The 18,208-nt window shown below is 46.4% G+C and overlaps 1 protein-coding gene across 4 annotated transcripts in view; it reads left to right on the top strand.

Annotated features, from left to right (window-relative positions):
• Positions 1-18,208, top strand: part of CNOT10 (CCR4-NOT transcription complex subunit 10) — a 550,184-nt gene that overhangs the window by 483,790 nt on the left and 48,186 nt on the right. For all 4 annotated transcript variants that reach the window (XM_086942099.1, XM_086942101.1, XM_086942102.1 and 1 more), the window contains 2 exons: positions 1,375-1,410; positions 2,190-2,317. In XM_086942099.1, the coding sequence (XP_086798225.1) occupies positions 1,375-1,410; positions 2,190-2,317 (164 nt within the window). The remainder of the gene's footprint in view (positions 1-1,374; positions 1,411-2,189; positions 2,318-18,208) is intronic.

Below are 18,208 nucleotides of genomic sequence, written 5' to 3'. Positions count from 1 at the left end.
TTTGGTTTGGTGGATAACTGGAGTAAAATTGGCAGGCATTTGCCATTTCAGAAACTGGTTTCTGTTAGCTTTTTAAACTTTGGAAGTTAAAATTACTGTTCATGTACATTTTACATAACTAGTAATGTTTGATAAATGTATTTATATGTCCACTGTCTGAAGGCAGGCATACTTCAAACAATCTTCAATCATTGTTGACAATTAATAAATAGAAAGTAAAATATATGCTATTTTGTTAACTCTTTGAATTCTTGCCACTGCACACAGAGGGTTATATTTTTTGCACTGTGTAGCCAAGTCACTGTTGAGAAATTTCCAGCCATTAAAATGCAAATTAGTAATTTGTTGTTTGAATGCTCTTTAACACAGCTTTGTTCTGAACCTCATCTCCTAATTGCTTATTGTAGAAATACGGATAAATACACAAGATTGGTTCACACTTGGTAATTATTCTTGGATAGTAGTTTGCTGGCACAGCTCTTACTGACTTGCCCACAACACACATCCTGCTACCACTAAATCATTTCATCTACCACTTTTATGAGACCACTTTTGAAATGACTGGCATATGGATTCTGGTAGCTAAAAAGCATGAATAAATAGCTATCAAAACCCCCTTTACATACCTACTCCTGACACCCAAATCATACAAAGTCTCCAATGTTTTGCTAAGTTCCATTGTTCGCATTTTATTTGTTTCTTTTAATGTACTTACCTTAGTTCTACATGATCTCTCCTATTCTGACCATGTGTATACTGTGCCACGTAGTCCCTAAATCAGACTCGATCCATAGCTATTTTGTATAGCTTTACATGCCATGTCCCAGTAACCTACACCGAATGTGTATGTCCTTTGTGCATGCTGCCATCCTTCCCTGCAGATGCATACCTTTGCCTGTTCCCCTTTATTTCTGCCCATCTGAGTGGATTGGTGTACGTTTCGCTTGTGCTTAGCAACTTGCTGTTTTTCCTACTCTATTCCTTTCCTCCTATTCGGAAAGTTAATGTGAAAGACTCCGTATTTAAGCTCTGCACATCATGCCTCCACCAGTTTGCATCCTGCTGAACGACGCACCCTTATCTTTTCAATCTGGGGAATAGTCACCCATGCACACCTGCACTTCAAGTGCTACCAGCAACATGAGATCACTCCATTGCTGCATGCCCCTAGATAATCAAAGATTCATCACACGCTCGTTCTTTACCTGCTTTTAAAAGCCGGTAAAGAACGAGTCAGCTAGGCACAGAGTCTGGTTGTTGCATCCACTACTACCATTGTTATGAGACATGTAAAATGAATCTTGTTGGAGAGGCATTTTACTACAATTAACTAGCAGTCTAACCTTTCTATTATGTGTGTTGTCTTCCCTACAGGGGCTGACAAAGGAGAAACTGAGCCAACAGAATCTTGTAAGTAAAATGCTTTTGATGATTCTGAAATTTCACTAGTAAACAGTATGCAATTCTAGGGTAGCTGGCATGGTGTAATTGTAAAGATGGGCTTCATTGCCTTTGTTACATGGTGTTACTTTATTAATCTCAAACCATTGTCCATACAATTACATGTTTCTATATCTCTGCTTCTCTTAAACTCTATTCCCCTCCCACTCACCCCACAGGCATTCATTCTTAAACTTTTCTTTGATGGTAGCATGCATTTGTTACCTTTATTTAGTAGTGTTGCTGACATTTTCCGAGATGAGCTTCTACGTTTGCTATAGGCATAGCTAATGTCCTGTGTAGCTTCTGTTTTTAGATGTCCACATTTGGGGGACAAAATGTAACTCTACAAGTGTTTGAATTGTAATGTTAGATGTCCTGAGGTAAAATTCTAACTTGGAAGTGAAGCAGTATGGAATCTGCAGTTAAAGTACATCGAATCAGAGTTCAAGCAACATGGCCTTAAACTGCTGTGATATGATATGCATAGCAGTGATATGAAACACCATTTTGATAGTGAAGTGTAACTCCCCCCCCTCATCATTCCTGATGAAGTTCTCTCTAGTCAGTTTTCCAAGTCAAATTTCTTGGTATGGGTTGAAAATTACTTTGAATTTTTATTACCTGGTATTCAGAATACTTATGAAGTGTTTGAATGAAAGAAAGTTACAGGTGACAGAGGGGTTTTCATTGTATTGTAATGTCCCTTGCTGGCTGAAATGATTAATTGTCTTTTTTTCCCCTTCAAGCGGGAAAGCAGACGCCTCACTGTTACCCAGCATCGGTCACAACTGCAAGGACAATGATGCTTTTTAATCTTGGTAGTGCCTACTGCCTACGAAGCGAGTACGACAAAGCACGCAAGTGTCTCCACCAGGTAAGGGCAAAAGAATACTATAATGTTGTGTTGTCTATTTGAAAACTTGTCTGATATTAGAGTAGTGACAAACAGGTTTAGATTTCCACTGCTCCAAAGACTCCAATCTCCTGTGGACATGCAGACTTCTTCCTGAAGAAACCTACTCCAAAGACTCAGGAACCCCACAGGTCTCCTGCCCACTCTGCTCCAGACGTTCTGATATAAGCAGTAGAAGTAGTATACATAGCTTACAATGGAAAAATACTTTGTTGTTAATAGCTTATCTACATCATTTATAAAGAACCAATCTCCAGCCAATCAGGCACTAATACCCTTTAGAACACTTTCAGTTAAGGCATCTTCCCTCAGATTTTCTACTGCATGTTGTGTGAAAGGGAGCCTCCCTAAGCTCTGCTCAGTTCTTCAGCTTATATCCAGATTTAGTTTATCCAGATTTCGTCTGCTGTTTCACTTTTCTACACCTGACATTAACATGTCAGAATCGTTGAAGAAAAGACTTTTTCGACCTTGCGGGACCTGGGGAGAGAAGAGGCTGCACTCAGAAGATCCTTATAAGGAGTGTATCTACTGCAGGGTCTCCAACCTTTTCTACATTGAGAGCTACTTCTGATCAGTGAAAATCGTCCTGAGCTACTGAAGACCAAGTAACTTGCACATTGATAGGGCTGCCATGTACATCAGTGAGTGCATGGTGTGTGGGGATGTATGAACATGTGTGTGAATGAATGGCATATATGTGTATGTGTATGGGTGACTGAGAGCCTGTGTTGCATGTACTTGTGACACAGGACATATTGTTTGACATATGTGCACTGTTACATGTACATCACAAGCATACAGAAATTTTTTTGTAATGGGAGAAATTTAAAGTGCAGAAAAAAGTTCTGCAAAAATGTTCGTAATAAGCAACATTTTTCTGCACTTTTAATGTATCCCACTTAATAAAAATGGCTGTATTTTTCTGTTATGAATATGGCAGCGTGTCTACCAGTTACCGGGAGCAAGATGTTTGCTGTGTGTAAATGCAACACTTTGGAATGGGAGAAAATTCAACTGAAGAGTTACATTTGTTTATATGCATTACATAAAAATCACTGTTTTAATTATCTACCTTGTCAAAATGTATTTTCAAACAGCAGGCATATTACTCCCAGTGGCCTGTAGACATGGGACATGGTGCCAGCCCATGTTTATAACAGGAAAATGCAGTCATTTGTTTAAATGTGAGGAATGTAAAGTAAAGAAGCATGCTTCATAAAACATTGACTTAATTGGCTTGATTTAAAGTAGAGAAAGCATTGAGACAATGTTTCATAGAAACATTTTTCCTCACTGAATGTCTTCCATTTAAAATCGGAGTTCGGACCAATGCCTTCCAGTGGAGACAGGGGGAGGGGTGCCTGTAGCCACAATGCTTGCAGGTAAGTATATTGGTTGCAAGGGCCTGGCTTTGGGGGTTAAGCAGGGGGCGCAAAGCATCACCAAACGTACAACACCAACAGCACAGGGGCGGCCCGGTACAGGGTGTAATTTCGACATCTGGCATCCAGTGGTTTTTAATGAGGTTTCTTCTTACGGCAAGGGGCTGCAGGCATGGCACTGGAGGTTGCAAGAGGAAGACCAATGACAGCAGACATAAGTTGGGCTGTAGGCCATCCATAGGGGCACCGTCTGTTCAGCTCATCAAGGCCCATCGGCTACAGGTGCAGGGGTGCCTTTCGACGTTGGATTTTTCTTATCGGATCAGGTCGCAGTCAGGAGGAGCCTCTGGATTCACACTGCTGGTGCCATCGTTTAAAATAGGAGAAGTCAGCCAATGCTGGATACAAGGTCAGGATCGCTAGGGACACTTTACTGCACAGGTGAGCCACTCAGACCCGTGCCATGAACGTCTGGTGCAGAGTGGGCAGGAGACTGGGACCCGCCAGGTTCCGGAGTCCTTGGAGTAGGTTTCTTCAGGACAGGTCTGCATGTCCACGGGAGAGGGAGTCTTTTCTTGAAGGCAACAATCCTCCCAGGGGTTTCAGATGTCACTGGCTGCCAGGCAGGTTGCACGTTCACCGAAGCTGGAGACAGGCCGGTAGGGCTGGGGCCAAGACAGTTGTCTTCTGTTTTCTTTGCAGGGTCATCTTCTTTCTTCTTAAGTCGTCACAGATCTGACTTATAGGTCTGGGGGAGCCACCTACATACTACATTTAGGAATCGTTTTTTTAGGTGATTAGCAGGTATGCCAATGGGCACGTTATGTGGGGTGACGACACCCTCTATTGTGCCATCTGGGAGGGGGGCATAGACCTAACCCTGATTGAAGGAGTCTCCCCATCTGCAAGATGGCGGGGACTGAATGTTGTGCTCACCTCGCTGCCCCACCTTAGTGGTGGGGTTGTAAGAGGTTAGCACACCTCCTATTCTTTTGAATTTTTCTTGCCGATTTTCCTGCCCAAAGTGGAGATGTAAACCAGGGGCTGCTATCTGCTAATAACAGCAGAGGCTGGGGGTCACATTACAAAGGCGGCAGGCCTTTGAAGCTTCCCTCTTCGAGCACTGGGCCATCCCTGGCGAGGAGGCATCACATCTCTACCCAGGATGTGCATTGTTTTTGGTCCTAGAGAGCAGAGGATCTCTACCGAGGGGTCCAGAAACATGATTGGTTGATTGGTGGTGGCTGGCTGGCTGCCTGCAGCCTGTCAGAGACCACACCAAGGTTGGCATGTTTTCAGGGGGCACCTCTGAGGTGCCCCCTGGGTACATGGTACAATAAATCCCACACTGGTATCAGTTTGGATTTCTTGAAAGAACACTAAAAAGATATTAATTGTTGAAATTTATATTGTGTGCGCACAGGTTTTGTCTCTCATATTGTAAATGTATGCTTAGTAATACATTGTCACAGGGTTGTTAGGGTCACCCCTTTCCGAGTAGCGCCACATCAACCGAACAAATCGTACTAACCCAACCAAATATCCAGTGGAGCGCAACTATTCCCTTATACCAAGTGCCCTTGTCGTGGTAGAAAGTACTCTCTATGGCTTCACTGACACTGACAATATTGGGAAAATGGACCCCAATATTGTAGGAGCATATCTGTTCATGCAGATATCCTCACCTGTGGTATGCCTTAGGGCTGAGGCCTGCTAGAAGGATGACTTATCTATGCCTTCAGGCAGTGCTTGTTCACATGTCGTATGTTTCCCCTCACATGGGCATGCACACTGCAAAAGCATGGCATGGTCATAGTGAGGAGGTGGGAGGGTCCAGGGGACCCTATTCAGCTCCCAGGCCCTAGGTATTCATAGTACAATTTACTAGGGACTTACAAAGGGCAGAAATGCCAATTAGGGATTTGTTTTTAGGGAAGGAGCACTGGCACAGGAGACCTGGTTGGCAGGAACTATGTACACTGCATTTGAAACCACATCAAAACCAGGCAAAAAGTGGGGGGCTAACCATGCAAAAGAGGCACTTTCTCCCATTACCTCCCCCCAAAATGAAAGCGGATGAAACTAACCTTCCCCTGGAGAGTCTTCATCTTCTAAGTGGAAGGACCTTGAAATGCTTCTGCATTGGCATGGACAGTCCCAGGTCTGTGTTCCACTATGAAGTCCATTCCCTGTAAGGATATGGACAACATTAGCATTTTGGGATTCTCACCATTCATCTGTTGTACCACCTGAGAGGCCTGTGGTCTGTCTGAACTAGGAAGTGAGTGCCAAACAGGTATGGCATCAACGTCTTCAGGGCCCAGACCACAACAAAGGCTTCCCACTGTATGGCACTCCCAACACTGTTCTCTAGGGAGTTGTCTACTGCTTATAAAAGCAACAGGTTGGTCATATCCCTCATAATTTGTTTGGGCTAGGACTGCATCTGTCCCATGCTCCGAGGCCTCTGTCTGCACAATGGACGGTTTTATATAGTCTGGAGCTTTTAGGATTGGGGCAGAGCACATTGCATCCTTCAGTCTGTCAAAAACCTTTTGGCAGCTCACTGTCCAGTTTTCTTTCTTTGGCATCCGTTTGGAGGTACATTCTGTGACGGGAGTTACTATGGACCGATAGTCCTTCACAGTTCTTCTATAGTACCCAGTCAAGCCAAGGAATGCCCTGGCTTGGGTCTGGGTTGTTAAAGCTAACCAGTCCAGAATTGTCTGGACCTTGGGTTGGAGGGGCCGAATTTGGGCTTCTCCTACCAGGTGACCCAAGTACTTAACCTTTCCCTGTCCTATCTTGCACTTACTTGCCTTGATAGTGAGGCCTGCACTTCTCAGAGCCTCAAGGACCTTGCCAAGGTGGACCAGGTGATCCTGCCAGGTGGAGCTGTAGACAGAAATATTGCCAAGATAAGCTGCGCTCAAGGATTCCAGCCCAGCAAGGACTTTGTTCACCAACCGTTGGAAGGTGGCAGGGACATTCTTTAGTCGACATGGCATCACAGTAAACTGGAAGTGTCCATTTGGGGTGGAGACTGATTTTTCTTTTGCTCCAGGGGTCAAACCTATGTGCCAGTACCCAGATGGGAGATCAAAGGCACGAAGATATTTGGCTGCCCCTAACCTTTCAATTAGTTCGTCTGCTCCAGGGATTGGGTGTGCATCAGTTTTTGTCACAGCATTGAGGCTTGCTTGTTCCACTACAACATGGCTGCCTTTCACAAACCTCTGAAACTTGCAAAAGTCATCCTTGATTCAAGAGAACAATTATTGAACACAACAAAAAGCATTAAAAGTTGCAAAGTGGAAAGGATGTATAGCCATCTTTTTATACCAAGGGTAAGCCTTATGAAGAGTGGTGTAAGGTTCCAACCTCTGATCTACTCTATCAACACCAACCATGTGCCTATTATAGTCTAAAATGCACACAGGTTTGTGCGCTTCAGCAACCTGACCCCAAACAGTCACAGGTAAAGTACTTTCATCATGGATGGTAGTCAGCATGTAGACATCTCTCCCGTCTGCAAACTTCACAGCTAAAAGTTCCTCATTACGAGACTCATTGTACTGTCCCCGCTCAAGCTTTTGACAAATAAGTTATTTTTAGAAACCTTCATGGTTAGAGCGGATTGTATCACAAGCAACAGTGTCCACTTTGACCAATTCCCAAAACAACTGCACACCAGTGTAGAAGTAATCTACATATAAATGGTGACCTTTGTTAAAAAGTCCTCTACCAAGTTCCCACACAATTTTCTCACTCGCTCCAAAAGTGGGCGGATAATCAGGGAGGGTCAATCCTGGTACCCCTACCGGCGTACACCCTGAAATTAGAGACATATCCAGTCCTACTCTCACGCAGCATATACATCTTATATCAGTAGTGTGCCCTTGAACAAGACAAAAGACTCATCCACAGATATTTCTCTCCCTGGAGCATAGATCTTAGAAAATCGTTCTACAAAGTGATCAAGGATAGACCGAAAATTAAAAAGGTCACAATTAGAGTGATCATGTGGCAATGCTAAATGTTTATCAACAAAATGCAGCATCAGCAGCAAATACCGATCACGACTCATGATTGCCAGAAATATAGCTGTTGCCATCAAGGAACTAGTAGATCAATATGAAAACATTGATGGCTTCCTTATCAAGCCCATTAGAAAACCTAAACCCAAGAACTTCTTCAACTCGCCCAGATTTGTGGGAGTCCATTGGGTAGCTCTAGAGTGAGGCCTAAGCCTGGCACTGTTGTCCCAAAATACTGTTCAGCATACAAGTTAGTCTGCTCAATCTCCTCCGAAATATATCATCCATAAACAATGAAAAAAATGTATAGGAAAAAAGTTTTCAGTATCCACTCTACAACCTGGAACACCAGGAAAGGCAGGTGATTCCAGCTGCACCATGTCTGGGCTAACCCAGAGGTCCGCTCTTCCAATGGGAAGCCTTGCAGTCCAAGGCTGCGGTCCAGATGCTTCTTGCTGCACTATCAGCACATCAATGGCCTCCTCTAAAACAGGCACTTAATCTGCTCTGAGCGTGTCTTCATCGTCCGATGATTCCTTTCAGACACAAAATTCACTTCCAGAATCTTACACCCCTCCTCTGCGTCAGATGCAGAGTCCGTCTCAAAATCATGGTAAGAGGAAGACTCAAAAAGCATACCAACAACCTGCAGAGCAACCATCCTGCGGATAGCCAAAAGCCTTACTAAGAAAGGAGACTTCACAAACAAGTCAACAACAACCAACACTGTGCAAAATAAGTAATAAGCAAAGTCTGGCTTTATCACAAAGATCTATATACTCAAAAACTGTGTCACTCACTTGCCAGGCACAGCTAGAGTCACCAGCACCTACTCTACAGAGACACAGCAAAAACCAACGATATCCTACTGGAAAGAAAATACTAAATAAATTACTCCCAAGACAACAAAATACACATCAAGCACAAATGCAAAAGGAATATCCCACACAATAAAACAGAATCTAAACATAATGCTATTATTACACCATTTTCAAAAACACATTAATGCAGGAAAATTATACTCATTTAGAGCAAATGGTACTATAAACGTTTTCTTACCAAACACATGCAACTACACAAACTGTAGAACTATCAGTAACAAAACTGCAATCTGGAACATCAGTTAAAAGAGCAAAAGCCTTGCGAATGAAAGGAGAAAGAAAACATTACAATCGCAAATGACAAGAAGGAAAAGAATTAAACATTGTAACACGTAATGTACCTACCCAAAAGGCCTATCTCCCACCTAGGGGGCAGAAAAAGTAAATCACCAATGCCTCGTCCCATTGGGGCGACCCTTACCAAAGGGGCCACCCCATACATAAATATATACATATCCCTGGTGCTAGTGGGTTGTCTCCCACCCTCCTCCCTCTCCCCCCCCCCCTCCTTGGGGCAGATGGGTCCTCAAAATAGGGCTGATCTGCTCCCAGAGGAGGGTGGGGGGACAGAAAATGGCCAGAAGTAATTAAAAAATATGATTAGCACCAATAAGGGTGACCATTACCCAAGAGGCCACCCCAAAACATAAATATATACATATCCCTGGTGCTTGTGGGTTTTCTACCCCCTCCCCTTTCCCAGCAGGCAGATGGGCCTTCAAATAGGGCCGATCCGCCCTCTGGGCAGGCAGAAAATGGCCCCAAGTATAAAAGAAAAACTGGGGGCCTATTCCTGCCCAATGAATTGCCCCCATGCACAAAGATTAAAACTGGCGCCCATAGGAAACGGCTATTGCCCAAGGGGTCACTTCCATTCCAAAAAAAAAATCCCTGGAGGGGGCATTCCTGCCGCAAAGAGACATCGGAGGAGAGGAAAAACTCTTTCCTTTCCCCCGATACCTCTGTGCAACACAGGACAGACTGACGACTCCATAGATGAGATGACTTGGAACTCGAACCACCCCTTTCTATTGGTCCATACGTCAATGGGGTGTCACCTGGTGTGCGTAGACTCCGTGTTAATGCTTCTTTTAGCTAAATGAAGAGTGGCTATGCACTGGGGAGGAGGCACCGCTCTGTAAGTAAAAAGCTGGTTAAAAGGTGTTGCATACTGCCTAGAACTACTGGAAGAATATTAGTCTCTTATGCCAGCCATGTCCCGACTGAAAAATATCTGGGAACTGTTTACCTTCGCACATCAGACAGACAATAACATTTCATTGGTGGCCACAGTATTTATGTTTTGACGTTGGGACTCTTACCCGGTGAGTGCCATATGATCAGGTGACAAATATTTTAGCGATAACTCTTAACGATCAGGCGACAGAAAAGACCATTTTAACCCGTTAAGTGCTGATGACGGAACCGCTCCGTCATCAGCTACGGGTGACCTGTGCTGATGACGGAGCGGTTCCGTCATGGCCCGCTCGGCGCGCCTGCGCGGCGCGAATTTCGCGCCTGCGAGGACGTTCTATTGAGCGGGGTGGGCCATGACGGAACCGCTCCGTCACAAGCACAGGTCAACCGACGCTGGTGACGGAGCGGTTCCGTCACCAGCATGCGGCCGCCCCGCCCCCTTAGTACTGCGGCGGAATAGCCGCCGCAGTGAAGGGGTTAATTCACATAGCCATGACATAAGTTTGTAATTTGGCCAGGGGTGGAGGAGAGCTACCCACTATTTCACATTTATACGCCACAGAATATACTGAAATCCTTGGAATGTAATCACCTAGATAGACATTATCTTGATAGTCTTGTGAAAGTTGTTCTGTAGCTGCTTTGCGCTAATATGACCGATTAATGGATCTTGTGGGAAGCACGGATGTTTTTCCTAAGTTTAAAAAGCAATAAATAACTTTTTTTTTTTTAAACCTTCCTGGTATCATTAAACCAGCAGGAATGTGGTGCCCACTATTAACTGGTCTCTTTAGGGACCTTGCGTGTAGATCTGTGGCGTTCCCAACTCTTGAGGAATGTTGCACTTCCTTATCAAAAAACATAGACTCCTTTCCTTTCTGCATGCCAGCTTCGAAACCAAAAATAATCTTTTCTCTCACCTTCTTTTGGTTCTGTCATCCTTTCAGTTCTTCATACTTTAGTGAGAACATTGAGGATCTTTACGTAGCTAGCACCAGCAAATTATTGATATTTTAAAGGACTAATCCTGCATAACACACCTGGAGAGTAGATCTGGATAAGAGGAAAGTGGTCTGTGCCTAGTTTTATGCTCGGCAATGGTCTTGTGCACCAATAGGATGATTGCCTACCTTTCCCATCATTTTTGTATGCCAATCCTAAGTGCCTTTGTTGGTGCAAATAGTCACCTAAATATCCATCAGAAACTTGATTTCAAGTACTTGATGACCATGAACGGAATGAGGGCCACTAAAAGGAAGTCCGTCTCCATTCCACCTAGGTTCTATCGGGCAATGGATGATTAACAAGAAAGGTTGTTAAAGATGCAGGGAAATCCCTTCTTTGCAGCCCTGGTACCACCTCAAGTACCGATTAACTCAAGTGAGTCCCCTTTCAGTCTTCTCACCCTCGCTCTCAATCGCACAAATTCATTTGTGTACAGGATGGGTTTCTACTGCAGAGGATTTTACCGACACACACTGTGTCCAGAGAATGATAGAGGCTCCTCTTCACATTGTACTGCCGTTCAAGGCTAGATCCGAAAAGATTGGTGTTCTCTGAGAAGTACTTCTAATGTGTGATATGTTAAACCCAAATAATTGTTTTGTCACCTTGTCCCGTCCAGTTATGTTTCCATTGATGCTATAGGGCTGAGTTTCTACTTGAAAGGTACAGGAACAAAAACTGGAAGGTTTAAGTGGCGAAAGCAACTTTATGCGTTTTAAACAAGCATTGGCAAAGCCAATAGGTTTCTCTTTTGGCTTGGTCAGTGTTTTTTAGTGTTGTTACCGAGCAGCACAGACTGCTGTGCAACTAGTTATAATGTAAAGAAAAAAACGCTATGATGAAGCCATCGCTGGCCGACGACAGATCAATAAATCTCCTTATTTTCTAATATTTGAAATTACAGGGGAAGCATAGAAATACAAACGTCCCCTGCTCATAGAGCTAAAGCGGTTAGAACAGGTCCAGTTCATTTGCTGGTTGCTGTTGGTATAGCAGACTACACAGAATGCACTGTTGCGCTGTGTTCCAGTACTGGTATGCCGCTCTTTGCACGGGAGAGATATTTGCTTGGCCATCAAAAAGCCACCTTCCTTCATCACCCACCCCCAAAGCAGACCGTAAATGCCCTACGGCTGCCATAGTGTCATCTTGGGCATTGATGTAGTGCTGGTTCTTTCCTTAAATAGGTGGACAAAAAAGAAATGGAGAGAGGTCTCTTTTGAATGTCCGCTCTTGTGAGCCCCACTGACTTCCTTGGGGACACAATAGGCTCACCACAGGTTATGTCACTCAGATGTGACACAAAATTTCCTTCTTATTTAAGGATCCTATGACTGTATAACCCTATTTAATGACTAACATTGGCAAAGTCAGTAGCTCTCAATGGGCGGGCTCTAAGCTCATTTTAAGTTTTTATTTTGGGTTTACGAAAGATTTCGGAGCAACAGCACATGTACTGTCTCAGGCAAAACCTAAAATTGATACTAGGCCTTTTCAAATTGCTAATCCAGATTACTTGAACTGAAGAAAAATAAAGCCTACTTTTTATTTACGAATTTTCAGAACAGGTGGACTGAAAATACCCAACACCCTTGAAAGAATTAGACTTATTTGGCACACCACGAATGTTGTAGAATTTTTTGTTAAATGCCCCTTCAGAAGTCCTTATTGAAGCTAAGGCTTTTAGCCAGTTTCATAGCTAAAAGGCTGAGAAATTAACAATTTTCTGTGCTTTGGTATGGGCAGTTGAGCACAATTTGTGAAAGATATTCTCGGGTTTGGGGTTCTATTTAGTCACCCAAGCAATCCTAATGGTATTCCCTCACCTCACTCAGTATAATTGTGTTAATCTATTTTATTGTTCTCTTCCCCCTGCCCACTTTAAAAACTCACCTGCCGCCACTTGAGCAGAGCATAAGGCTCATCAGAGCCTTATTAATAGTAATTTGCTTTTCCCAATTTAGAGATACAGAATCCTAGATAGTGAATCCCTTTTTTCTGTAGGATGAGGCAAATATTACTAGTATATGCAGCTCAGTTATTCACACCACTTGTGCATAATTCATGATCTGATCTTTAACTACACTAAGTGCTGATTCCTCGTAATGAGTAGTGGAATTGCAGAGGCAATAAAATGCCCATCATTCAGAGTTAATCATCTAAAAATTGACTGTTGCAGATAGAATCTATATTCTTGAGATTTTGAAAGTGATTGCTGCTAGAATTTTTTTATTCTGTTTGGTTCCTTTGTGGTTGCATGTTTGGTGCTCTCTAGACATGAACTTGTATTCTGGTTGTTTGTTTTAATCAAATTTGCCTTTATGGTTGTAGCAGGTGTTCACGCTGCTGTTGTAATTACTAGTCTCCCCACTCTTTCATGGTTTCGCTGATAGCTCCTGAGTGGTTTCCATTAGTGGGGTTCTTTTTAAGAAGTTTGCTTTGCTTGTGTCAGGCTTGAGTTTTTCAGAGCATGGAATTTCAAAATAGCCTGCATTAGCAATTGTGATATAGTTTTCATCCCATTAAATCAGTTCGATATGGGGGGCGTGGCCACGAGCCGAGCATGGCGGACGCGTTTTGAGCTAGCTCCGTCCTCTGCCCGGTACACTAGCTGATTATCCTGACTCCCCGATTCCCCCGGGCGCCCACTTGAACCCCAAAAAACGCCGTGAGTGTGGCGAACTAACAGCAACAAGCCATGAGTCCCGCAACCCACCTGAGAGTGAGCGCGACGGACGACACTGGCGAGGCCTAGTTTCCCGAAACGAGCCGCGGCCTAAGGTTGGAAGGTGAGCCGGGCTCGACGAGAACTGCCGGCGCTGCGATACGAGGGGACCAGCGAAGCGGAGCAGTGCCCTGCTGCAGCGAAGCGACATGAGTGAAGCGGCACTGACACAGTAAATACCTGCACGGTCTGTGTGTGTGCAGGGCGGCGTGGGCGTGTTCCTTGGGCCGGCACCGGAGGCATCCTGGAGGCGCGTAAGCGCGGCATCCGGAACACCGGCACCAGGGGAGACTGCGGCTGTGCGAACATCGTGGGAGAGCTGCAGTGCCACCGAGGACAGGCCTGACTACCCCACCGGTGGCTAAAAGGTGCGTGCGAAGCCCGAGTGAGAACTCCGGAGTCGAGGCAGAGGGGGTACGACTCTGCCTACATTACACTGCTGGGACTGAAGCGGCCTTCCTGCGGCCAGCATAGAGACCGAGGCTGGGACATTGATAAGCGCATTGAGACAATAACGCGGCGGAGAGCACCGTCATAGTGTCACACAGGGTGCAACACAGCAGGTGAGAACCACTTCGAGCCTTCGGAAATCAATGCCGAGACGCCCTGCTCGAGAGGTAGCGCTAGAGGTGGAGCGTGGGGCAACAACCCCCTGCCTGCATACTGTACGGATCCCTGGAGTGCTGTAAGAAGCGGTCACCCAATCCCAGGCCGTTGTGGCGTGTCGGGCCCCAGCGGAGAGAGCTGCGGAACGCACAGCGAGCGCCGGATTGTAGGACTAACGGGGCCTGGCAGTTGGACTGGACGTGCTCCTAGAGTTGCGGTGCACCTACCCCCTCGCAGATATGAGTACCTGTGGGAGAGGCTGTGGCTAAAAAGTGAACGGTAACCGAAGACACGCAATACCTACTGCATCAGGTGAGCAAGTGGGATTCTGCCACAGCCATCCTGCAGACGAGAGCCATGGGAAAAAACAGGGCCAAGGTGCAAGATCAGGGCACAAATGCGGACATTCAATCCACTGGATCAGAGGACCTGCTGGCCTCCTACAATATGGAGATCATACCGCCGACGGGCAAGTGCACACAAGACGCTAAGCTGGACCTCATATTGCACGAAATAAAGGCCTCAAGGGAGGCACTAGAGCTACGTATGGACAACATGGCGACTGGCTTGTCGCTCCTGAGGGCAGATAACATTCTAGCCGAAAAGGTCTCGGAACATAAGATCGCGCTTGACGACCTGATACTGCAGCAGACGAACCACTCCACAAAAATTGAGAACATGGAGAAACAGATTAAACTGCTCTAGGACAAGATGGACGATAAGGAAGGGTGGGCCCGCCGCATCAACGTGAGAATTTTGGGAATACCGGAGCGAAGTGAAGGGAGGAACCCCACGCAGTTCGTCGAGGACTGGCTGAAGAAGATTGTGGGTCCGCAGGACCTAACCCCGCTGTACAGTGTGAAGAGGGCGCACAGAATGCCAGCAAAGCCGCCTAGGCCGGGTGCGCCGCCACGACCATTGATAGCACGCCTCCTACACTACAAGGACAGAGACTCAGTGCTGAGAGTGGCGAGAGAAAAAGCACCGCTAAGGTATGAAGATAAGACCATCTCAGTATACCCAGACTTCACGCCGGCGGTGCAGAGAGCCAGGTCGACATTTCTGGGGGTAAAGCGCAAACTGCGGGATAGAAACTTGAAATATGCCCTACTGTTTCCGGCCCGCCTCAAAATAATACACGAAAACAAATCGCATTTCTTTGATACACCTGAGGAGGCGGCGGAGTGGATGGAAGTGGCTCTGACACCGCTGAATACACAAGACCTGTTTGAAGAGGGCCACGGTGGAGGGCCTTCGCGCCAGGGGGAACTCCTTCGGACTGCCACGGGCGAAGATCGCACAAAGGAGTCCACAGCGAGTGGAGGGACAACGTCAGCCCGATCTGGGAAGAAAACCAATGTAGTCCAGCTGACGAAGTCTGCACTGGCTGCACACGACGCAAGAGGCAAATCGGACATGGGCAGCAACTCGGGCACGCACACGGAGGTGTTGGGCTCTGCTGATAGCCTGCAGCTCTTTCCAAAAATCACGGCCCAAGTGGCAAACGACTTCTGATTGTGACGTTAGAAGACTCCAGTCGGTAATGTATGAGATTTACGCAGGGGCGAGACTGGGTTGTCAAGGAATCGGGACACACTAGCTTAGGGCACACTGTAGTACCACCAACAGGTCCCGGGCAGGTGTACGTGGATACCACTCTTCCCCCCTCCCCCCCCCCCCCCCCCCCCTCCTCCAAATCATAGACATGTTCCGGTTTAACTTTTGCACACGTTGGGCAATAATGTTCGGACCTCGGGTTTTTTCACTTGATGACCTCAAAGTTAGGGGGTTACACGTTTTGATGGCACTTGGGTCACTGAATAACCTGCACATGACCTTCCTGGCACGAAGCCTGATGAACACACCTACCACGGACAGAAATGGGGACTCTTAACACCTACAAAATATGCACCTGGAACGTACTGAGTATGGGGTCCATCCACAAGAGACATAGACTTTTGGCACAACTTAACCGGAGGAATGTCATGATAGCTTGGCTCCAGGAAACTCATCTGAACAGTGCAGAGAATGTAAAACTGCTCAAAAAATGGAAGGGACAGTTGTTTGCTACCTCTTATTCTGTGTTCTCGAGAGGGGTGGCTATATGGCTCAGGAACTCAGTACCCTTTAAGCTGGTGGAAAAGAGCCTGGACACAGAGGGTAGATACGTATTCATCCATGGGTTGTTAGATGGTTCCCCTGTTGTGATTGGCAGTGAGTATGCGCCGAACTCAGGTCAGTCGGATTTCTTAACTACCATAAGTGGAGTGTTGGCAGACTGGGCAGAATATCGGTGGCTTATAGGTGGGGATTTTAATGCAGTTTTGGATATATCACTAGACAGATCACACCCACCTCTACAGGCCACCGAAAGTAGGAGACAGGCTGACGCACTCGCGCAGTGGGCAGAAGGGTGGGATTTAACCAACGCATGGCGATGCAAACACTTGTTGAATAGAGAATCTACTTTCTACTCCCCGCCCCATATGCTGCACACCAGAATAGACCGCGTCTTCTGTGCCAAACCATTGCTGGAGGCGGTTACCATAGCGGAACATATGGGTAAGACCCTCACTGACCATAACCCAGTGGAAGTCACACTGCAGTGGGGTAGGGTCCCAACGCCTATACCGACGTGGCGCCTCACCACTGACTTACTGGAAGACACTGTTTTTAGGGCATCACTTGCAGACGCAATCACAAATTACTTCAGCATAAACACTGGTACGGCTAGCTCCCGGCTGGTGGAGTGGGACGCCTTTAAGGTGTCCATCAGAGGGGAGGTGATGAGCACACGGGTGGACATGAGACTTAATGTATTAGACAGACTCCGGGAGGTGGAGGGCCGCCTGGCCATGCTGGAAAGTGAAGCTGCAGGTACGAACTTGCCATTCACGCCGCTGCAGGAGGCGCACATACAACACGCTGAGCTCCTAGAGGAACGTGTGCTGGATTATAGGGAATACACATGCAGACAGCACGCACAAGCAGAAAGATCGGGGCCCTTGCTGGCCCGTATAGTGCGAGATGTTCCAGCACACATGCCCATACTAGAGGTTACTGACCAAGGGGGGTCGCCAGCCACGACACAAATAGACATTAATACTGCCTTCAGGGACTACTATGAGACACTGTACGGCCCACACCGACAACTCTCAGAAACGGCGTTCGAGGAGTTTATGGCGGGGCTCGACTTGCCACGGCTTGAGGACCATCAGGGGGAGGACCTGACACGCCTTTTTACGGGTGCGGAGATACGACAGGCCATACGCATTCTCCCACGGAATAAAACCCCTGGGACAGAAGGCCTCCCAGCCGAGTTCTACGGGGCCTATATCGACCTACTTGCCCCACGCCTACATGTAGTATACCAAGAAGCGCTGCAAAAACAGGAACTACCACAGTCGTCCTTGCAGGCACCGATAGTGTCACTCCTGAAGCCGGGGAGTGACGGATTGCACTTAGCTAACTACAGGCCTCTGTCCTTACTAAATACAGATTATAAAATACTGAGTAAGATCCTCGCGACGAGTCTGGCTCAGTACATCCCGCAACTAATACGCCCCGACCAGTGCGGATTCGTACCTGGCAGGAGTACGGCCATGAACCTGCGGAGGCTCAGCCAACTCATGCTATGCGAACAAGCGCCTGAGGGAACGGAGGGCTGTGTTTCTCTAGACCTGAAGCAGGCATTTGACTACCTCAGATGGGACTTCATGTTTGCAACGTTCGGGAAGTTTGGGATACAGCCCGAGTATGTTGCCAGGGTCAAGTTGTTGTATACCCACCCGACAGCACGGGTCCGCACGAATAGATGCATCTCGGCACAGCTGGACATAGCGAAGGAAACCAGACAAGGATGCCCGCTATTGTTTATACTGGCACTAGAGCCATTGCTCTGTAAACTTCGAAGTTCGGCACTCCATAGGGGCATAAAGAGAGCCGAAACAGTCCATGTGGTGCCGGCATATGCAGACGATATTATTCTATACTTGCGGGATCTGAGGGGTGAGCTG

Source organism: Lissotriton vulgaris, chromosome 10 (assembly GCF_964263255.1).
Source record: "Lissotriton vulgaris chromosome 10, aLisVul1.2, whole genome shotgun sequence".
NCBI classification, from domain to species: Eukaryota; Metazoa; Chordata; class Amphibia; order Caudata; family Salamandridae; genus Lissotriton; species Lissotriton vulgaris.
Note: the sequence above shows the minus strand (reverse complement) of the source record. Positions and strands in the feature narration are given on the sequence as shown.